The sequence below is a fragment of the Nicotiana attenuata genome, unplaced genomic scaffold (genome assembly GCF_001879085.1).
Source record: "Nicotiana attenuata strain UT unplaced genomic scaffold, NIATTr2, whole genome shotgun sequence".
NCBI classification, from domain to species: domain Eukaryota; kingdom Viridiplantae; phylum Streptophyta; class Magnoliopsida; order Solanales; family Solanaceae; genus Nicotiana; species Nicotiana attenuata.
In genome coordinates, this window is record NW_017670993.1 from 58702 (window position 1) to 82067 (window position 23366).

General features: G+C 37.0%; 2 protein-coding genes across 5 annotated transcripts; one reads left to right on the plus strand and one right to left on the minus strand.

Annotated features, from left to right (window-relative positions):
• Positions 1-747: 747 nt before the first annotated feature.
• On the plus strand, positions 748-6105 carry LOC109245068 (protein ENHANCED DISEASE RESISTANCE 2-like). 4 transcript variants are annotated; one of them, XM_019412251.1, is made up of 11 exons: positions 748-1021; positions 1882-1912; positions 2489-2831; positions 3115-3198; positions 3562-3642; positions 3875-4010; positions 4103-4265; positions 4358-4486; positions 4711-4905; positions 5028-5150; positions 5686-6105. In XM_019412251.1, exons 3-11 carry the CDS (start codon positions 2579-2581, stop codon positions 5797-5799), a joined length of 1278 nt encoding a protein of 425 aa, XP_019267796.1. In that variant the 5' UTR covers positions 748-1021; positions 1882-1912; positions 2489-2578; the 3' UTR covers positions 5800-6105. The 4 variants fall into 4 exon arrangements, with proteins under 4 accessions (XP_019267796.1, XP_019267799.1, XP_019267797.1 ...); XM_019412252.1 differs by having other exon boundaries at positions 762-1021; positions 1882-1916; XM_019412253.1 differs by having other exon boundaries at positions 762-1015.
• A 1380-nt stretch (positions 6106-7485) lies between these two features.
• LOC109245070 (probable serine/threonine-protein kinase At1g54610) lies at positions 7486-13304 on the minus strand. Its single transcript, XM_019412255.1, has 9 exons — positions 12555-13304; positions 10856-11140; positions 10380-10697; positions 9936-10163; positions 9614-9711; positions 9111-9219; positions 8574-9029; positions 8220-8343; positions 7486-8054 (listed from the first exon to the last, which is right to left on the minus strand). Exons 1-9 carry the CDS (start codon positions 12942-12944, stop codon positions 8047-8049), a joined length of 2016 nt encoding a protein of 671 aa, XP_019267800.1. The 5' UTR covers positions 12945-13304; the 3' UTR covers positions 7486-8046.
• Between the last annotated feature and the right edge of the window lie 10062 nt (positions 13305-23366).

Consider the following 23366-nt stretch of genomic DNA (forward strand, 5'->3'; position numbering starts at 1 on the left):
GTTCAAGATTAAATATATTTTTCTATTTTACCCATAATAATAATTATTCTTGAAAATGGATATAGCACATAAATAGAGTAAATATTCAATGAACAAAGATCATATCTTAAACATAAATAAGGGTAAAATAGTCTAAAACCCCTTCTTAGTAATACTTCTTTTGTCTCAAATTATTCGGCGTGTTTCTCTTTTATACGTCCCTTAAGAAAATATTAAATAGGATAAGTTTTGACTGTTTTACTCTTATTTATGTTTTAAGATATCATTTCTCTTCATTTAATATTCAGTCATAATTGAAGTGTTTGTAGTATTCAAGGATAATTATTACTAAAGGTAAAAAAAGAAAAATAATTAATTTTATCTTAAACTTCTAAGATGACAAGCTATTTGAGACAATTTTAATAACCACGATTAATAATATGAGACAGAGAAAGTATTTCTTAAGTGATGTGTAAAATAGAAACACGACAGGTAATTTGAGAAGGTGGAAGTATAATTCAAATTTAAATAAATAAAAAAGGAAAAAAGAGAATAGAAATGGAGGGAGGCAAGTAATTAAATGATTTGGTGGGGAAGAGGCAGTAGTGTAACTAAATAAACAAACACAAATTAATAATCTGAAAGGACGTTTGCGTCCCTCCTCCTCTTCCTCTTCATCTTCCTTGCCTTCTCCTGTTTTTTCTCATTCCTCTGTGAAATTAAGTTTCTCTATCTATATATTCACTCTATCAAATCCTAACATCAATACATATATATATATATATATATTACACACAACAAAAAATTAAAAAAAAAAAATATATATATATATATATATACTGTATATATATAAATATCACAAGAGCTAGCAGTTTGTAAACAGAGAAGGTTTGGAAGTGTGTTTGGATCCGAGACGTATCGGACCCACACTTCCTCCTCCTTCTATCTTCTCTGCGTTCCTCCATTTTTTTTTCTTCTTCATCTTCATAGGGAGCCGACGCTACGCCTCTTCATTTTTTCTTCAGCATCTCACCAGGTTAAGGTAACTTTTTTTTTTTTTTTTTTTTTTTTTTTTGTTGAACGAAAAAGTATTTATTTTTTTCTATTTTTATATAGCTTCTTCATTTTCTGTTCGTATTTTCCTTTCTGCTTAAAGATGGATGCGTTTGAATTTCATGGTTTTACATAGGAGTTTATTTTCGTCGGTTAACGCTTGTTTCCAAAGCCTGCTGATTCATATATTTTGTGTCTTTCAATTCTTCTTATTTGGCGTTTTCTGCTTTCACTTTCATCACATCTTATTCTCTACGCATTTGCACTTTTTTTAATTATTTCCTATTTAAGAAGAAATTGTTTTTTTTTATTTGTCCGCTTGGGTGCGTTACATCCATTAACTTTATGGATTTGTCCTCCTCTGCTAATTATGATGTGACCCATTTGCTTCTTTTCTAGTATCTTTTTCTTTATATATCTGATCTGACATTTTTTTGTTTGAGTCAGTCTCGCAAAGTGAACACAAACTCATATTCATTCCACCTCTTTTTTTCCTGCATATAACGTTTTGAAAAAGGCAAGGCAAATGATTAAAATGAAAGGAAAAAAGTGGAAGAAAGCAGCTTTATCTTGTCATTTATATTTAATAAGGAATACTAGTAATTGTTTTTATGTCCTCACTTTTTCAGTAATGCACTAATGTCTCCGTTTTTTTTCGCTATCTGCAAATGATCACATGAAACAACTCATGAATTGAAGCCTTTTTCATAGGATTTATTTAGTTGTCTTTTGAGTTTCACTGCTTTTAAGCCGGAAAGAAGTTTCTTTTTTTTCCTGTATTAAAGAGATCTTTGGAACTGCCAAATAAAGACTAATTAATGTTTGGTTTTATTGAATGCTTATTTGCAGACGGGTGATGCTCAATTTTGGAACTATTACAGTGAGTAAGAATGACACTTTATTTGCTTTGTTCACTTTTCTGAAACTGGCCATTTTACATGTCCTGCTATTAGTTCAAGATTCTAATACTCTTTTAGCTTTCTTAGTCCACTAGAGCAGAATTATATACTCAGTACTGATGATTAGGTGTTTCTATATATTGCAGAATCGTTATATTTTGGCCCCAAATTCAGCTCTTATGTCTCTTTTCAACTTTAATAATTATGTGGATGTCATACATATACCTGTGATTGATAATTATTGTCACTTAAGTACTATGTTTCATGCTTTGGGATATAATAGTACTATTAGCCACATGGTCAGCGAGGATTCATATAGGCAGTGGCGGAGCCAGGAACCAAAAATATAAAGAAGAAAACATACGAAAAAGTTAAGCGATTCAACATCTACTATATATACATATTTGACCTAATATGTATAGTGAGTCCCCTTCAGCCCTCCTGGCACCGCTCATGCATATAGGCACCGCAATTTGTGTGAGATTGAGGCGTAGTAATCTGTTGGAGTACTAGTACTATAGTCACACATTTCAAATTTTCTGTTACACATGTGCCAGGTATCCTTATTTCTCGTGTTCCACTTGGAAGTGGCGTCTCGCATGGAATAGTATCAATTGACAGAGAGATTTGTTATCTGAGTCAGAGGAATGGGTGCTTGTGTATCAACTCCAGAAATACCTATCAAAATGAGAAAGAAGTTTCCTGGTCGCCCTAGAAAGTACCACGGAAAGAATTCAAGCTCTATTCCGAAAAGAAACAGTGATGCAGGAGCACGGGTAACAGATATTGCTGTTAGTGAGTTTGTACACAAAACCACAACCTGCAGAAGATCTGAGTGCTCCAGTTCTAAATTCCATGTTACTCAGTTGGAATGGCACCATAGTCAAATAGATGCCAATGGTATGCAATATTAATCTTTCTGTTTTTGTTTTGAACCTTATTATATGCTTATGATTGATGAGAAAATTATCTTATAAACACATCAACCGTGAGTTATTACTATGACCGATGGCCGATGGGCAGATATATAGTCCATTGACCGATGGCCATATTGTGGTGCTTTGACAATATGAATGTTCATTCTCTCCAAAGCATTTTGAAAGGAGCTTAGTTGGTTTGAGCAACTGGCAATCAGATTAATTTGACCAAGACTTGTAATAATAAAAGGTTTACCTGTTTGCAGTTCTTTGCCAGGAAGATGCATGGTTTGACACAGTCAGCATTTTTGAGTCTGACTCAGATGATGAATTCAGTAGTGTTCATGGAGGTAAGTACTTCAGTATCTTTGCTTTTCACTTGTAGTCAATGCTTAATAATGAATAGATAGTTTGACAATTAACTAGTTCTTGTCCCTTTCTTTTGGTTTTCATGATTCATGGGACGTGCTTTTTCGTCTTATCTTTTGTGGAAATTGCTGTTATGCTGTATGATTAATATCCTTGGGATTACTTTTGCTACAGAAACTTAAGCTCCCAAAGTTTTCTTTTAATCCTTTAGATCAATGTATCTAATTTAGTCTATACCCTTCTCAACACTATGTACATATGTTCACTCTCTCTGTTGCATATCATAGTCGCAAAGCTGATCACTTAATGCATTTCAATGACGATCATTAGTGCATCAAATTCAGGTCGAGTTTCTCAAGTAAAGAAATCAACAATTATAAGGCTCTCTCTGAGAACATCTGTTGAAGAAGAAAAAAGTGGATTTCGTAAGTACCTCGTGACTTTCCATTGGCCATTATTCTGCAATATTGAATTGAGCCCGATTTGAAACTCCACATTTTCGGTATTTGAATCCTGATTATTTTGTAGTCTAAGAACCATACTTACTGAGCCATTACATGATACTCTCGTGTTTAATTTCCTTTTCTGGAATGTAAAGAAAGATGAAAAAACTAATGCAAAGGTAGCAATACATTAACCATAATGGTATTCTTGTAGGCGCACCAAGAAAATATCTTTTGCGTCCCAGGGCTGGGCTCATTATTCCTCGTTGTACAGAAGAAAAGCCAATGGCAGGAAGTTGGTCTGAGATTGAGCCCTCTACTTTTAAGCTTCGTAGCGATAGTTTTTTCACGTATGCTCTTAACTTGCATTTCTTGTCAATTAACTATTGCTAAGTCACTTTTCATAATTGAATGTTATACATTTGTTCCTTTGCATATGCAGAGATAAGAAAAAATCACCTGCTCCAAATGCATCTCCTTATACTCCAATTGGAGTGGATTTATTTTTGTGTTCAAGAAAGATCAGTCACATTGCCCAACATATCGAACTTCCTTCTATAAAGGGAGATGGAAAATTACCTGCTCTACTAATTGTCAACATTCAGGTACATGACTGAACCCCCTACCCTCCCCACCTAAGGAAGAAAAGATCTATTGATATGCTATGCTAATGAAATAAAGTTGCTCTTCTGTACAGTTACCTACTTATCCTGCTCCGATGTTCATTGGTGATGCTGATGGTGAAGGCCTTAGCCTTGTGTTATATTTTAAACTTTCTGAAACTTTAGAGAAAGACATCTCTCCCCAGTTTCAGGACAGCATCAAGGTTGGTTATGTCAACTTTTTCAAGCAAAAGCTCCACCATAGCAAAATATTAGTTCTTGAATTTCCTTAAAGCGAACTTTTATTGACATGGGTTATTCTTTAATTTCCTGAAAATGTGGCGACCGTCTAAGCCGTTTATTTTCTTGTGGAACTGGGCGATAGGGAGAGAAATCACTGCAACTTACTTCCTGATTTAATTCTCCTTTCTACTGGCTTGTGTGACAGAGATTCATTGATGATGATACGGAGAAGGTTAAAGGATTTGCGAAAGATTCAATAGTTCCTTTCAGAGAGAGGTTGAAAATAATGGTTGGGGTGGTTAATCCAGAAGAGCTCGTTTCCAGTTCAACTGAAAGGAAGCTCTTGAATAGTTACAACGAGAAGCCTGTGCTTTCCCGCCCTCAACACAGCTTTTATCAGGTGGATATTCCATGATTTGCTTAGTCTATCGCTTTGGTTTTTAAGTCATTTTAGCAATGTCCTGGCTGTTCTTGAACAGCAGAATTAATGAATTCTATTTATGTTTTCTCTATTAATTGCAGGGCCCGAATTATTTTGAGATTGATCTTGACATTCATCGCTTCAGCTACATAGCAAGAAGGGGACTCGACGCTTTCAGAGATCGTTTACAGCATGGAATACTGGATCTTGGTCTAACAATTCAGGTCTCTTGCTATTCTACTTTAATTTGAGTTTGAATTCTGTATGATAGCCCTGTAGACAATGTTTATACAATCAGGTTACATATAAGGTAATTATAAGTGAACAAAAAAAAAAAGGGCAGCCCGGTGCACTAAGCTCCAGCTATTGCGAGGTCTGGGGAAGACCAAAGGGTCTATTGTACACAGCCTTACCCTGCATCTGCTAGAGGCTGTTTCCATGGCTCGAACCCGTGACCTCCTGGTCACATGATATCATATAAGTGAACCTATATGATAAATATTAATTGGAAACCCGAAATCCAGTTACTAACACTTGAGGTCACTGTCCTAGAATTCAAAACCATGAAGTTCAAATTCTAGCTCTGCCTCCGCTAACATGCTATCATATGTTATGCATACTCTGATCATGTGAAAACTCTTTACACACTGTATTTAACTTAAAACCTTCTAGTTTCTTGTTCTTAAAAAATAGAAAACGAGCTGATGCTTTTGCCTTATAAATGATGTGCTCTCATCGCATATTGACTAAATCTCACAGGCACAAAAGCCAGAGGAGCTGCCAGAGAAAGTTCTAGCTTGTGTGAGGTTAAACAAGATTGATTTTGTTGATCATGGACAAATTCCAACGCTTATGAGCATTGACGAAGATTAATGTCCATAATAATACAATCAATTATGAAGAAGGTTTTCGCATTATATATCTCGATACCTGCATGTTGCATGGGGGAGTTTTCAAATGGTCCCTTGATGATCAAGCAATTCCGACTTTCTATACTAAGACAAGAAAGAATATTGTATAAGAAAAGTATAAGAATTGTATTCTGAAAGATGAAATTAAAAGGTGATCATGTTAATACTGTAACTTTGTACGATACCAGATCTTTTAACTGATCATCCATCAAAAGTCTTTTACATTTACCTTACATAATTTAATAATATAAACCACTATCACATACTATCTTTTACTTTGATATACTGTACATATTTGAGAAGGCAATTGAGTGTACTAAAATCCAATTACGAGTAAGACAACTACAAACTATTTGCACTTAAATACGATGGTAATCTACTTTGTTTACTTGAATTAGGCACGCCTCAAAACAGAGTCTACTTTTTAAACTCTATTCATTTGTTTATTTATTTATCCTACCTTAGAAACTTTTGAGAATCGAACTCATTAACATAAAACATTGTAATTCGACTTGTGCCCTCATATGGTTACCAAGTTATCAAAAAATATGGTTTCTAATTCAATCTCAGTAGCCTACTTTTTTCCACAACTCAAAACAAACTTGCATCTTTTGAAATTTTATTGTTACGAGAGGCATTAAGACACTTGTTGAACATGATTTTTTTATTTTTTACATAACATTACCAATATAATAAGGTATTGCCTAGTATCTTTAAAAAAAAACATTTTTATGCTTTAAAAGAGGTGTTACCTGTTGAGATTCTGACTTTTTGATAAGAGAAAACGTGAGTCTAAGCAATTTGAGGTTTCCTTTTGTGTCAAATTTTGGAGTCTATATGTAAAAGATTGTGGATTTTTGCTAGGTATGAAAATAAGAGGACCTAGTTTTGATATCAATTAATATTGAATTTTCATTTTTTACTTTTCCCCTTAAGAGGCCTACAATGCAGATTCTTTTCTTTATGCTTCCATTTTAATTTATGTGAACATATTTTCTTTTTAATCCCTGCCAAAAAGAATTAACCCTTTTCCTTATTTAGAAATAATTTATCTTTGTGCAATGATTTATAACCACACATAATATATTTGCCTTATTTTACACCACAAATTCAAAAGTTTCTCTCTTTTTTAGTCTTCGTGCCCGGTCAAATAGGTTCACATAAATTGAAATAGAGAAAGTACTATTTAAAATTGAAGTTGATTGACACGAGTTCAATTAAAAATATAAGATTTTTGCGCACTAGACTATACAAGATCCTCCAATGCTTTTTATTTTTTTGATTTTCTATCCTATGTCCAGTACCTATCTATCAAGTAAGACGAAAAATCATGGGAATTATACAAATAAATAAATAAAATGCAGTAGATCGTTAGCATGAACTAGAACTTCCCCAAAATCCAAATATGAATTTGCAAATATTGGTTGTTTAGAGTACTACAAATTAAACAATAGATAACATATCCACATATAATGCGTGTAAATTTCAAAAGCAAAATGTGTAAGAGGTTTATAAACATCCTTTTTTTGTTACACAATTTTTTCATATTCTTCTTTAGAGTATGCATATGTACAGAGATATTATAGAATATAAACAAATTATATAACATCCCCTCTAAGCCCAAGGCATCTATACACAAGATAAAAAATAAAGAACAAAAATAACGTGAAAGCTGATAATAAATGAGCTAAACGTGTAAAATAAAAATTACAAAAAAAAAAAAAAGAATAAAAGGAAAAGTAAAAAGAAAAACAAGGAGAATTATAAAATCAGGTTGGATACTAATAGGGGAGCATGTTAATGTTCTCCAACCAGTTAATGAAATCTCCAAATTAGCAAACCACTCTGAGCATCAATATTCTGGCTATTCCATCTGATCTCTATGATTTGAACTTGCATTAATTAATATTTTCTTATGCATGATTTTTTCGCCGGATTCCCTGAAGATTTTGTGAGAAAAATAACTGCCTGTATCATAGTGCAGAAACAAGAAACCTCAAAAATGTTGTACCAAAATGGTGTGTAGACAGTAAGCAGGTATTTCAGGAGACGTTATATATACAAAACGGGGACCCGGAGATAGTATTTCTCAACTGTCAATCGACTTGTGAGCACGAAACAGATAATCCAAGGAGGTACTGATAAGAGAGAGCTACAAAGTCAGTCTATCCTCAAAATTCACTAGTTAAGGCATGCCGGATCATTCCATTTATAAATCTGCAGCAACAAAAAACAAACCTGGTATAAGTGCTACAGAAAGCAACAACAACAACAAACAATGTTCTATTATAGTAGGTGACCGGAAAATGTCTAGTTGATGCAACGGAAAATAGTTTCTCGACATTTATAAAGAGAATTTGCCAGATGCAGGATTTAGTTTACCTCTATAAAACCGGGACCTATGACCAGCTTTTCGAGATTGACTATCCTGCTTGGTATCGAACTTCTGGGACTGACATAACAAGGGCCCCGAGTACGCAACCCTTCCTTGTTGGCCATTGTAATCCTGGTCATTTCAGAGAGATCACAGACCATAGCACCAAGATGTAAACAAAAGTTGATGAACATATATTTTCAATAAGTCATATTTTTACATGTGGATGTTGAAAAATGAAAATAATAAAAGTTGCGAAAAAATAGAAGAGAACCCCTTCTATGGGCAATAAGAAGCAAACACAAAAAGTTTTAGTCAGCACCACTTATATGAAGTTGCTAAGTTAGAGGAAGTATACTTACCACTGACTGTTCCTGATCAGACGAGTCAAACGAATCTGATCGTTCATGATGACCATGTTGCCTATGGATAGAATGTTTGAAAGTGTGGGCCCTACTTAAAAGCTCATAATTGTCCTGCATGTTTGAGTCCCAGGTATCCTCAGCGTGCAGTACACCAGAAGGATCTATGGAACTTAACTTTTGACTCGTTGAATTGGCCGGTGGATATAGCTTTGTCGTTGCAGAATCCAGCTTTCCTTTTTTGGCCCATGCGAAACCACTCGATTCTGGCATTTGCACAGGGACAGAAAGAATGGTGCTGTCCCCTTGAGATTCATCAGTCATTTGAGAAGCTTCTGACACTGTGTCATACAATGGTTTCATTGATATCCGTGAGACAGTAGCTCGTCTTCCTTTAGAAATATGGACACTACCACCGTGGTTTCTACGAGAACCATGAACATTGGCCTCAACTTCCTTCAAAAGTACAAAAACGACTTTCTCAATTTACCATCAAAGAGGAAATGTGAATGAGTGTCTGTGAGATGAGACAGAAACCTCTGATGGAACCACTTTGCAGAAACTGCTTGGTTCTTGGAGGGCTTTCCGGGATTTTCTTGAATTTCTTGAAGTTTCAGATGCTTGTGCATTGGAACTGGCCCTCTTTCTGAAAATGAAACACACCTTCAAATTAAGCTTTTAAATATGGTAAGAGAAATGCAAAGTCATGAAAGGTGCACGGTTATTAAAAATAGGAGATGGACGAGATGTACAAATTTTAATTCATAAGATCTAGCGCTCACTTAAAGCCTGTTAATGATATGTTCAGTTAGGTTGTCTAGATAACTTTGAACTACAGCATTGAAGTAAATGCTAAAAGCTGTGAATAACAGTGAAACAGCATGCTCTTTTTCTTCTTCTTTTTTTCCGAGTAGTGCATAGTGCATACAAATGCAGATAATGTCCATTGGCCTTTATTGTCTTTCTGTCCCATCTATGGACTAGGCAATGATTATTTCAAACCATGTGCAATAAAATTCTTTAAGAAGAAAGGAATTCACCTTCGCGCTTCTTCTCGGAACTTTGCATCAATTTCCTTGTTCGGTGGGTACTTAGGCAGGCTTGATGAGTCACAAGCATAAGGCTTTGTATTGAAATACTAAAGAAAGGTGAAACACAAATGTAGATCCAAGAAGTTAGCAATAAGAGAATCCAGTTTAGAAATTGTTATGCTTGAGAACTAAACGGAAAACAGAAACATCATTAATACCAAAGAGGAAACCAAATACTAAAAGTAAAATAAAAAGAATATGGTAAAGTCGGTCAAATGGAAACTTTGCAGTGAGATAAAAACTCATTTACTGCTGTCTGGTTAAAGCTTACCTCAGAATTGAGAGCAGATGAAGCAGTTCCCCGTTTATAAGGATCTATTGAAAGAAGTGTTTCAATAAGGTTCACAGCAGTTTTTGGTAATTCTTTACATCTATCTCGAAGTGTACTTTCATATGGTTGCTTGGGCTTAAACATAGTTGCAAGTGGAAGTTTAGACTTTTTCCAGTAATCATCAGGTGGGGTACCACAGAGTTTGAATATTTTGTGCAGTTGTTCAACCTGCAGGATAAACGAGAACAGAATCTTTTTATAATTGACCAGAAACAGTGATATTACAAGGCGTTCAATATAGGAGTACTTTTTACTTGCTTCGTATCATTTTGGGAGACTTCAGCCATATTAATTTAGCACTATTTATTAATCATGTCCCATTTTGCAACTTCCACAGAGATGTATATTATCAAATTCAAAAGAAGATCTTTGGAAACTACTGACCTCTGTCCTCCCTTTCAGGAGAGGCCTTCCAAAAAAGAGTTCTGCAAAAACACAACCGACACTCCACAAATCCACAGTGACCCCATAATTTGTTGATCCCAACAGAAGTTCAGGAGGTCGATACCATAATGTAACCACACGACTGGTCAGTGGTTGTTTGTACCTTGAACTAAGGAAATTTGCAAGACCAAAATCTGCTATTTTCAGAATTCCTTCATTGTTTACCAAAATGTTAGAAACTTTAATATCCCGATGCATTACCCCTCGTGAATGGCAATGCTCTAGTCCGCTCAGTAGCTGCTGCATGTAGCATTTGATCTACTTCCATGCAAAATATACATTCAGAGATAAACAAAGAGAATCTTCTTACAATTCTATTTTTTCTATTTTTCCTTTTCGCAAGACAAGAGATAGACACAAACAGCGATCTTAACACTAAATTAATGCTAGAGAGACATCATCAAAAATGAACAAACCTGTGAATCAGTAAATTTGATGTCAGGACATGATAATAATCCAGAGAGGTCATGTTCCATATACTCAAATACAAGGTAGATGCTACATGATAACCGAGAAGTGATTATCCCCTCCAGCTTCATGATGTTTGGATGGTCAAGTTTGCGGAGAATTGCAATTTCTCGTGCCATAAATCTGACACTATCCGGTTGGAAATTGTCAAATCGCACCTTCTTTAGGGCGACCATTTTACCACTTTCGATATCACGTGCTCGGTAAACACTGCTATATGTACCTTGTCCAATCTATAGATGTTGAAAGCAGAAAAAATCTTCGTAAGAAGAAAATAATTTTCATTAGTAGGGTGATGATATACAATTACAAATTGCCAGTCCTAATGCCAGTGACAAAGTTAATTTCAAAGTAGACAGTCAAGGCCTAGATATAAGGCATGTAGTTAAATCCTTCAATATAAACCATGTCACCTAAATCCCAACTCAGACGAATCTATCTCTTGCTCACCGGTTTTCTTTCAGATTAACAACTCTGACTATAAGCTTTTCTTTCTTCAGAGGTAACGTTTAGGGCACAAAGTTATAAGTGAAGCAGAATCCAAAGGTATTTCCAGTTCATGGTAGAGCCCTTGGTAATTCCTAATAACTGGAAATAGCATGCAGATCACATGAAAGTTCAGATTGCAAGATACGAAAGGCAAGTCAATGAAGTAAGAAACCCCTCCTTTTTTGGGGAGGATCAAGTTCATTAACATGCTACCATGAGATGGATTAAAAAATGCTACTTTATAGTCTCAGGTAACAGAACTTGCTAAAATAAGCACAGAACCTTTAGCCAATTAATCAAATTTAAAGGCTGATGATTGAGTAGGAACTAATGAGAAAGCATGAAGTGGCACAGCATCTTATTCATCCAAATTCACCTTGATGGAATAAGCCGCGAAAATTCAATTAATCAACTATGCCTCACAACTGAATTAGTACGCATCGACCATAAGAATCCACTGTATCCAACTGTTCTTAGACAATACTAGATAACCTCACCAATGCGAGTTTCAGAACATAGCCAATCCTAAACCTAAATAAAGGAGGAGGATAATGATAGGCTGACGCCAGCGCAAAAATAGTCAAAGTATAATGAAGCTGAGATTTATAGCCTTGAAACAAATGTGAGTTCTCTCGAACTATTTATGCAAAAAAGAATAGGGCTATTACTTAAAGTTCTTATCAATAAGTACAAGAATCAGTAATTTCTAGATAGTTTCTTCAAGGGGTTCTATTCCTTTTACTGCAATATGGCTATCTAGCAGTCTAACTTCGCTAGTGATTCTTAACAGTTCATCATTATTTCTTAGAGCTGAATCCATTAACTTCGTTACACAATTGATTGAAACAAAATAGGACACAATGACTTGAACTAATGCCTAATCTATGATTGGCATATGCCCGAGTTGAACTTAACATGATGAAGATATTAAAAGGAAAACTTTTTTTTATGCTCTATACATACATGAATACAAATGTGTACAGTGCAAAATTATCAAAAACTATTTGCACTTTGTATACATATCCTATGAAGCTAAAATTTGCAAGAAGTATTCATTTGTTGGTGATAATTAATGTAATAAACAGATACATCAAATATGGTGTTCATTTAAGGAATTCAAAATTGGTTTAACATATAAAAAATCATGTTTTGATTTACCTTTTCCAATTTCTGGAACATGTTTGATCGAAGAGGCATCCATCCATCAATGGCTTCACCAGCAACGGCAGTAAGCCAAGCTGGCCAACCGGCGGCCAAATGTTCACCTTCATTTAACCTCCCAAATTTAATGCTAAAAGTAGCCCTTTTTTCAGAATTAGCCCCTTTTTTGGAAGAGGAGGAGGTTCTCCTCAAATTCCCAGAGAATCGGCTACGGTGGACAGAATTATCCTCCCCTTCTTTATCAGGCTCCTCTTTGATCTTTTCCAATGGGGCAAACCCAGCTGCCTTTATATGCAATAAATGATCGCCATTGTCTACAACAGTCACCGACGATGAATCGTGGGCCGGGGAATGGGACGTGGCTTGCTTGGAGCTGACGCAACCCATGACCCATAACCCGGATAGAGAAAATGGGTCAAAGGGAGGTGAAAATAGTAAAAAAAAAAAGGGTCTCTACATTAGCTCATTGGGTCTCCGTAAAAAGATTGTTCATTTGGAAGAGAGTTCAAAGATTTGCGGAGGAGGAAATTCTATTCATCCAATGGGGAATTTTAATTTTGCGAGATATGCGGAGAGGAGAAAAAAAGGGATTTTTATTTGAAAGCCAAGAAATTAGAGTTGGTGCGGAGAGGTGCGAAAGCAGAGGAACAAAAGAGAAAACATTTGTGTGGGTTGTGTTTGTGGGTCCAAAAAGAATCATCATCTGCTTTTTCTTTTTGTTTTTCAGTTTGTGTTTGTGTTTGTGTTTTCTGTTACAGACCAATTCATACGCCATTTTACCAAAATTTGATTTATTTACATGCAGAACTTGGCGCGTAGGTGAAATGTAGCCGTTAGGAGTTCGTTTTCTTTCCTTTTATTTTTGTTTAGGAGGGAGATGGCATGGGGTCGTGTGGTGGTGAGCTGCTGGTTAAAGAAGAGTGTGAACAAACAAAGCCAACTAACTGCTCAACCACTCATCTCTATCTTCAGATTATTGAGTAATCATTTGTAGAAAATAATACTACCAATAATTGTTCAGACTTGGACGAAAGACAGAAAGGCATGACGCTCTTACTATATTTCTCTCCGACTCCGGGTAGTGTGGAAAGGATTTATGTTATATACACGGATAGTACTATTTTTGCACTCTTGGTATAATTTTAACTGATTGTAGCAAATTATTTTTCTATTTTCTAGATTATCGTATTAAAACAACAACGACCCAGTATAGTCCCACAAGTGGGGTCTGGAAAGGATAGTGTGTACGTAGACCTTACCTCTACTCCTATGGGGTAGAGAGGTTGTTTCCGATAGACCCTCGGCTCAAGAAGACGAAAAGAGACAATATATCATTACCATCAATAAAAAACCATGAAAATAATAACATTATAAGAACCAGTGAATAAATGGAAAGTAGAAATAATAACCAGTGTGCCTGCATCCCCCTGGATAATCGACCCAAGATACTTGAAACTGCCTATCTTGGAAATGACTTGCGATCCAAGCCTCACGTCCATGCCCGCTTCCCTCGGCTCGGCTCTGAACTTGCACTCAAGATACTCCGTCTTTGTCTTGCTCAACTTGAAACCGTTAGACTCAAGGGCATGTCTCCAAACCTTCAACCTCTCATTAACGCCACTCCGCGTTTCGTCAATCAGAACAATGTCATCAGCGAATAACATACACCATGGCACTTCTCCTTGAACATGGTGTGTCAGTGCGTCCATCACCAGAGCAAACAAGAATGGGCTGAGCGCAGATCCTTGGTGTAACCCCATAACAACCGAAAAATGCTCAGAGATTATCATATTAGTTTTTTAATAGGAAGTTACATGTTGCTATAGGTTATTACAATAACAACAACATCAGCCAGTAATAAACTAACTAGTGGGGTTTGGGGAGGGTAGAGTGTACGCAAACCTTACACCTATCCTAAGGGGGTAGAGAGGCTGTTTTCGGGAGACCCTCGGCTGAGAGACAAAAGATCTATAACAACAATAGAAATCAAAAAAATAGTATAAGCACCGTAAGAGACAACAAATAAGTGGAAGGACAATAAATATGCTAATAATAAAATTGAAAAAATAAAATAAAAATCGTGTGATGAACAAAAAGCGCTAGCAGACCTAGACAAAACACTATCAGACTAGCTGGAAAAACGCTCAACTACCCCCTAACCTATAACCATAATGCTCGACTTCCATACCTCCCTATCCAGGGCCATATCCTCGGAAATCTGAAGTTGCACCATGTCCTGCCTGATCACCTCGCCCCAAATACTTCTTAGGCCGCCCTCTTACCTCTTCATGTACCTGTCAAAGTCAACCGTTCACACCTCCTAACCGGGGCATCTAGGCTCCTCCTCCGCACGTGCCCGAACCATCTAAGCCTCGCTTCCCGCATCTTGACATCCATGGGAACCACGCCCACCCTCTCCCGAATATCTTTATTCCTAATCTTATCCTGCCTAGTGTGCCCACACATCCATCACAACATCCTCATTTCGGCTATTTTCATCTTCTAGATATGAGAATTTTTGACTGGCCAACACTAAGCCCCATACAACACGGCCGGTCTAACCACCGCTCTATAGAACTTACCTTTAAGTTCCAGTGGCACCTTCTTGTCGCACAGGACTCCAGACGTTGATCTTCATTTAATCCACCTTACCCTGATACGGTGCGTGAATGTTGCTATAGGTTATTGTGTAAAAGAATTCTTGCACTTTCGACACAAACTTATACTCTTTTGAAAAATATAACGACCCGATCGGTCGTTTTGAGCTATAGCGCGTCGTTAGGCGGTTTGAGTCCTTGGGTAACTTCACTTCAGGTATTATGACTGGTACATGTGATAGGAATTGAATTTCGGGAAGTTCAGAGCAGATTTGGAAAGAAAATTCTAATTTCAGAAGCTTTAAGTTGGAGAAATTGACTAAGGTTTGACTTTTGATTAAACGACCTCGGAATCGGGAGTTGAAGGTTCCAATAGGTTCATATGATGATTTTGCACTTGGGCGTATGTCCGGATCGGGTTTTGGATGACCCCGGGGCGTTTCGGCGCCTATTATGGAAAGTTGGCGTTTTGGAAGAATTTCATGAATTTGGGTTCAAGTGTATTTCAATGTTATCAATGTCCGTTTGGGATCCCGATCCTGGGAATAGCTCCGTATGGTGATTCTAGTCTTAGGAGCGTGTCCGGATAAGGATTTGGAGGTCTGTAGGTCATTTCAAAGTCATTTGGCGAAAGTTGGAAGTTTGACCCGGGGAGGACTTTTTGATATCAGGTTCGGATTCCGATTCGGGAAGTTGGAATAAGTTCATAATGTCATTTAAGACTTGTACGCAAAATTTGGCATCATTCCGAGTTGATTTGATAGGAATCGGACGCGCGGAAGTATTTTTAGAAGTTTTTGAGTTCATGAGTTAATTCATGCGTTTTGGCATCCAATTCGTGATTTTAGATGTTATTTCGGTGTTTCGATCGCGTGAGCGAGTTAGTATGCTGTTTTTAGGCTTGTGTGGAAGTTTGGTGTGGAGCCTCGAGGGCTCGAGTGAGTTTCGGACATGTTTGGAAGGATGAGAAAGCTTCAGTTTTCTGGGTTTTCTTTGCTGGTGTCTCAGGTATCGCAAATGCGAGAATTGGTTCGCATTTGCGAGAAAGGTTTCGCAATTGCAAAGAAGCCTGATCTGGGCAGGACTCACATTTGCGAGATTCCAGTCGCATTTGCGACCTTGACAGAGTTCGCATTTGCGAGCTTTTGGTCGCATTTCCGACCTTGACAGAGGGAGCCCAGATTCGCATTTGCGATGAATTTGTCGCTTTTGCAAATCGGGTGTTGCAAATGCGACATCTGCGACCTGTGCACAGCTTTATTAAATGCGGGACTTAGCCATTTAGCTCATTTTTATTCATCTCTTGGGCAATTTTTAGAGCTCTTGGAAGGGGGGTTTCACCTAGCACTTTGAGGTAAGTAATTTCTACACAACATGAGTTAAATACATAGATTATGGGTAGATTAACATGTAAAAATTTGTGAAATCAAGGGTTTAGATGAAAAACCTAGGTTTTGGATAAAAATGGGATTTGACCACGAAAATGGTTATGGAATTTAGTGAAATCATATATTTGACTTCATGAGGTTATGTGTAACCATTTTCTCCGATTCGAAATCCGGGCACGTGGGCCCAGGGGGCAAATTTTGGAAATTCTTCAATTGGGGTTAGGTAATCACTTAATACTTAGGATATGAACTTTTGAGCATATATTGACTATTTTATATAACATTTGACTAGTTTCGACTCGTTTGGCACCGAATTGAGAGTTTAAAGCACAATTGTGGACCGGAGAGTAAGCTTTGAGACGAGGTAAGTCTCCTATCTAACTTTGTGAAAGGGAAACTACCCCTAGGTGTTGTAATTGATATTTGCTACTTGTTGTGGGGGGCTACGTACGCACGAGGTGACGAGAGTCCGTCCGTAGTTAGATTCATGTTATTGTCTGGGTAGACTTAGGTTCACACCATGCTATACTTGTACTATAGGAATTATCTTTGCTCGTTTAATTCTTTTATTTCACATTACGACTTGAGACTATACATGCATAGAGTGATAGACTTGCTAATGTAGACATTTCACGAGTTTCATGATTTGCCATGGAATAATGGCGTTCCTCTTACAGATTTCTCACGCGCTAGGCGTTTTCATCGAAAGGTTATCCTTATAAATTATAACTCACATGTTTATTCGTGAGTGGGGTCAAGGGCCCATTAAAGCTTCTTATTCTAATGGGATCGGGCCATTCGCCTCGACAGGATTATGTACTTCACATCTTATGGGATCGGGCCGTTTGCCTCGGCAGGATTTATGTACCACACTCTCATGGAAGCGGGCCATTCGCCTTGGCAGTTTAATAGATGCATCTATAGTTCGTGCCGTTCGACCCCCGGCAATGCACAGATTATGATGGGATTGGTCCGTACGCCTCGACATTTCTATAAAACATCCTCATGGAATCGTGCGTAACATTTGGCAGGAAGCCAGTGTATCTGTGAGTTTTTCCTGATTAGAATTATAACAATCTATCCGGTGAGGTCCATTTTATATATATATATATATATATATATATATATATATATATATATATATATATATATATATATATATATATTGCTTCGATTGAGGAGGAATTTGCTAAATGAGAGCTTGAGTCTATTGTGAAGAGGAGGATTGCACCATGTAATTATACTTGTTTATTTCATTTATTTACTCTGCCTCATATTCGTTTGCCTCTTTACTGTACCTGATATTATTGGACCATTAGTAAGTGTCGATGTCGACACCTCGTAACTACTCCTCCGGGGTTAGGCTATACTTACTGGGTACACGTTGATTTACGTACTCATACTACACTTGCTGCACATTTTTGTGCAGGTACATTTATGTCTGGTGGTCCTCTGGGTGCGGATGATGCGGGGACTTACAGCGAGCTGCATTTCATGTTACGATTCGCAACCTACAGAATCTCCTTCAGAGTTATTTTGTATTCTCCTGTCTAAGTTTTATTCCGGATAGATGCTGTATTTTATTTTACTTCCTAGTTGATGCTCATGCACTTGTGACACTGAATTTTGGGGGTGCTTATGGGTTATTCATTAATGTAGTTGCGAAGATATTTTCATTCACTCTGTAAATTCTATTTTAGTATTATCTAATTAAAGAAAAATTATGATTTTAAATACTAAAATGAGTAATTAAGCTAACTATTCAATGTTGGCTTGCCTGACGGCGGCGTTAGGCGCATTTACGATCTTTAGTGGATTTTGGATCGTGATAAAAGTGATATGATTTACCACCATGTTACAAGGGTATCTACACCATATAACACTCTTCTAAGCAATTATTTCCCAATAATTAACTAAATTCACACATCAAAAACCGGCTGATATACACTCCACAAAGGAAATCGAGCAACGAAGTGAGAAAATATATTCAACAATCATATGCCAACATCGTTACTAAGTCCTATAAAGTAAAGGAAATGTGTTCAGTTTCAAACATCTTTGTTCATCTGGCACCCGTACGGGGTTAAAAGGGAGGATGTCAAAATCTTAACCATAATAAAGGAGCTATATAACAATATAATTAACTATAGTTGAGTAATAAAAGTGTATATGAAGAAACATGTTTTACATTCACTGGGGTTTGTGTAAAGACCAGGTGGCTTGTCTGATCAAACCACGAGCAGACAGATTTCTTGGTTATAAAATAAGAAAGCATATTAGATCATCCTTCTGAGAGGCAAAGCCCACAACTTTAAAAGACCCATAATTTTGCTCGTCGTTAGATCAACAAAGACATGATTGCCAACAAACTTAACAAACACGCTATAAAGCATAATTAGTCGTATCTACTTGGTTCCATGACATTCTCATCATTAGTCGGAATACGGCTGGAAATAAACTGAAAGGCAAAAAATGGAATCAGCTTTGAGGAGGATCAATAAAGAGATGCAAAAGAGATAATAAGTTCTTATTTATATGGTATAAAAAGTTGGCAACTTTGCTTGAATCAGCTCCTGTACTCTGCTGGACTAGAGTTTGAAGCTGACCTCAAGAAGCTTCAATGACAAGGACAAACTATAGTACCCTTTTTTTTTTGATGAAGTAAGGGAATTTCATTAAATGGCATCAAGAAGATGTTGAAACACTCCTCAAATTTATAAAAGTTTCAAGATACGCCAATTATAGAACTGAATTATTATTATTACTATTATTTTTATCTTGCATATATATATATATATATATATATATATATATATATATATAATATATATATATATAATTATATATATATTATCTTAATAATTGGATATACAATTAGCGAAATATTTATAATTTTAATATCAGTATATTTAGTAATATTTAAAAGTGGGTATAAATAATTATTAGTTAAGGCAAAACAAAAACAAAAAGACAAAAATAATAAAACAAAAAAAAAGGCTTAAAGCTTGAAAAAGGTAAAGAAACGTGTGGCCTTAAAAGTAAAGGCTTAAAGCTTAAAGCAATACAGAACAAAAGTTCTGTTTATTCACGCCAGGGTATAGAAAACGAACAAAGGCAGCCAGGATTGCTCACCAGCACGGAAAATTCTAGGTATTCAAAACTCACTTATTCTTGAACTCAGGTATATAAAATTCCCTATTGTCAATTATCCTAAAGTGGTTAACAGGTAATAATTGAATAGTTAATTCCCTTCTTTCTCTTTATCAACAGTAAAATTCCATGTTTAGGTGTGGAAACTTTAAAAATTGATTAAAATGACTGGTTGTTGTAGAAATCGATTGTTTGACGGGTATAAATTGGACTGGGGCCTACGTATTGGCTCAAGAAGTTTTGAGGTGAGTTGATATAACCCTTTACTAAAGTGGTTTAACTCACAAAAGCACGCAACACAGTGTTTGATGAATTGCATAAAAGAGTTAATATATATACTTAATTGGAGTAGTAAGTACCTATTAGCTTAGAATTATTTTCTAGCTAAGTTTAGATGATTTTTGGATATAGTGCATTAATTTCAGTATTTTTATGTTATTCTTATATGCCTATTTTCATGTTAGTAAAATTCATGAAGGATCAAGAACCTTTATAAATACCTTTGAATGTTTATTTCATTCTTATGTCATGCCTTACATTTAAGGATACTAGTATGAGTATGTATAAAAGATTTAGACTTGAAAAGTCACAAGAGGAAATTTTAGAAAGAAAAGATTTTTGGGAGTATCCTTTATTCTGAGAAGGGGTCATCGTCCAGGCCTAGGGTCCTGACCAAGGCGTTGACTTCCTGAAACTACTTGTGTCAAAGTAGGGAGCACACGAGCCGAGGGTCTCGTTGCTGAGAATTTACTTAGCCATGCTAAGGTATGAGACATGAGCGCTGAGAACCATGAAGCGAGTGGTACCTCGTGGATTGGGCCTATTCGATCAGGTTGGGATCGAACCCGTGCCGATCACACGGTGACTGAGACAGAATTAAGTCAGGATAGTTGGAACTCCCAAAGTATAAAGTGAAGTATTTTTTTTTAAGAAAGAAAAAGAAAATAATTTCTTTTAGTATATTCATAAACTGCTATTATGCAATTATTTAGAATTATTCTTATAAGCTTTATGTTTTACATGCATTTAGAATCTTTGCTCATAATGTATATGTTATTAAAGTTTCGCCCCCTGTTGTTGAGACTCACTAAGTACAATGGATGGTACTAACGTTCTCTTTTGGGAACCTACGTTGGTCTGCGGTACAACGTAGGAACCGGATTTGCAGGCGAACAGGCTACGAGTTAGGACTTCCTTCTCTTCCAGTGCTATTGGTGAGCTCCGCTTTTTGTTCGTGGAGTATTCCTTAGAGTCATTTTTATTTAGTCATTTCTTTGTTTACTTAGAGAACTGGCCAGGAAATCTCATGTCCTGAGCAGTGCGTCAGTTTATCAGTAGAGGCTTCATAGACATAGTTGTTGGGTCAAGATTCAGATGTTTTTTTTATAATAACTTAGCATTAATTCAGTAATTACTACGAATAAAGTTTTGGAGTTGATTTATTTAAATATTTAAATTAATCAAAAGTATTTGGTTAGAGTATTTCCTTGTTGCATATAAAGTTTGGAGTTATAATAGATTTGATAAGCAGAGATGGTTCGCTCGGTCATGTTTAGTGATCGAGTGCCGGTCCCGGCTTGTTCAGAAAATGGGTCGTGACAAACTTGGTATCAGAGCCTCAGGTTTATGGAGTCCTAGGGGTTTATGAAGCCGTGTTAGTAGAATCTTGTTTATGGGTATGAAGCGTGCCATACTTATAAACAGGAGGCTACAAGCATTTAGGAAAAGTTTCATTTTTTTCATACTTTAGATCGTGCAGTAGAGCCTATCTCTAAGAAACTATCTAATGTATTCATTTAAAACTCGCAGAAATGGCTCGTACTCACAACTCTGACATCGACACTCAGGATGCTGCTCAAGAAACTATTGCTACTATTGTGGCTCAAGGCAGAACTAAAAAGGCTTCAACTCAGAAAAGGAAGGGTAAATCTACAAATGGGGTTCAAGTACCCCGGGTTGAACATGAAGAAGGGGTGGAGCATGATGATCCAGTACCTCAGGATCCAGTACCGCCCCCATCAGCAGCTCCGGCTCAGACAACTATATCCCCAGAGGTGGGTCAGATGTTTAATGCAGTCAACAGTGCTATGGAGATGTTTAAAGCCTTTATGGCCAACCAGAATGAGAGAAGAGATGAGATTCCACCTCAATCAAATAGACAGAACAATTCTGAGTCCTCAAGAGTGAATGAATTTTTGAAGTTGAGTCCTCCAGTGTTCCAGGGTTCTCTAGTTGATGAAGATCCGATGTTGTGGCTGGAGGATGTTAAGAAAGCTCTCCGAGTGATGAAATTTGATTATAAAGCTGTGGAGCTAGCTGCTTACCAGCTTAGAGATGTGGCCGGCGCTTGGTTTGAGATGTGGGAAAATGAAAGAGATGAAGATGATGGTCCGCCTACTTAGGAAGAATTTGAAGAGGCCTTCATGGCTAAATTTATCCCAGAAGAGGATAGGGAAGCTAAGGCTACAGAGTTCAAACAGCTCAAGCAAGGGAATAAAAGTGTGCAAGAGTACTACATGGAATTCATAAGGTTGGCTAAGCATGCTCCTCACATGGTTAAGACAGAAAGAGCAAAGATCTGCAGGTTTGTTGGCGGTTTAGCTTACCACATTAAGGATACGACATCAGCTGCAGCAGTAGGGATGACAGTCTTCTCCTCTGTTGTGGGGTTTGCTAAGCACTTAGAAAAAGACAGACAACAAAGGAGAGAAGAAAAAGAGCATAACAAGAAAACCCGGACAACGGGCAGGTTTAATGGTACATCCAGCGGAGGTGGAAGGGATTCCTCTAATAAGGAGTCATTAGCACCAGCTCAGTCTAGTCATCAGTCAGGTGATGGGTCTTCCTTCAGACGTACTCGGAGTTATGGAAACCAGTCTTGCCAGAATCAGAATTTTAGGACATCATCCTCACATAGATAGAGTCATGCTGAACAACATTCACAACAACAAGGTCTTTGTGGAACATGTAAGCGGCAACATTCAGGCCAATGCAAGCTCGGGTTTCATGGTTGCTATCATTGTGGAGACATTGGTCATATAAAGGCCAACTGCCCAAAGTTGCGACGTAATTTCAGTGGTGGATCAACTCGTCCTTCTAGTTCCTCAGCTACTGCAGTTGCACCACCTCAGGCTTGTGGTTCTCATAATCAGACCGCGCATGGAGCAGGCAGAGGTGCAGACCGAGTTACTCAGGGAGGGGGACAACCCCGTTTGTTTGCTACACTTGATCGTCAGAGTGCAAAGGCATCTGCAGAAGTTATTACAGGTATACTTTTAGTCTGCTCACATAATGATTATTCCATAATGGATCCAGGTTCAACGTTTTCATATGTGACTCCATACTTTGCAATTAACCTCTGACTAGAACCTGAACAACTTAGTGAGTCATTCCTAGTATCTATTCCAGTTAGCGAGTCAGTGAAAGTCACTAGAGTCTATAGAGGTTGTATAGTTTCAGTCCAAGGTCGCAACACCAAAGCCGATCTCATAGAGTTAGAGATGATGGATTTCGATGTGATCATGGGTATGGATTGGTTATTTTCCTGCTATGCCATGTTAGATTGTCATGCCAAGATAGTCAGGTTCCAATTTCCAAATGAAGAAGTCTTAAAGTGGAAGGGTAGTTCAGCATCGCTTGTAGGTAAGTTTATTTCTTACCTTAAGGCACAACGA

What these genes read in the sequence shown, in the direction of transcription:
- LOC109245068 (XM_019412251.1), top strand. Translation starts at nt 2,579, where the DNA reads ATGGGTGCTTGTGTATCAACTCCAGAAATACCTATCAAAATGAGAAAG. An exon ending in TACTAATTGTCAACATTCAG is followed by an intron (nt 4,266 to 4,357) that starts GTACATGACTGA and finishes TCTTCTGTACAG; the next exon opens with TTACCTACTTATCCTGCTCC. An exon ending in AGTTTCAGGACAGCATCAAG is followed by an intron (nt 4,487 to 4,710) that starts GTTGGTTATGTC and finishes CTTGTGTGACAG; the next exon opens with AGATTCATTGATGATGATAC.
- LOC109245070 (XM_019412255.1), bottom strand. Translation starts at nt 12,944, where the DNA reads ATGGGTTGCGTCAGCTCCAAGCAAGCCACGTCCCATTCCCCGGCCCAC. An exon ending in TGTTCCAGAAATTGGAAAAG is followed by an intron (nt 11,141 to 12,554) that starts GTAAATCAAAAC and finishes CAACATCTATAG; the next exon opens with ATTGGACAAGGTACATATAG. An exon ending in CTGATCAGGAACAGTCAGTG is followed by an intron (nt 8,344 to 8,573) that starts GTAAGTATACTT and finishes TGAAATGACCAG; the next exon opens with GATTACAATGGCCAACAAGG.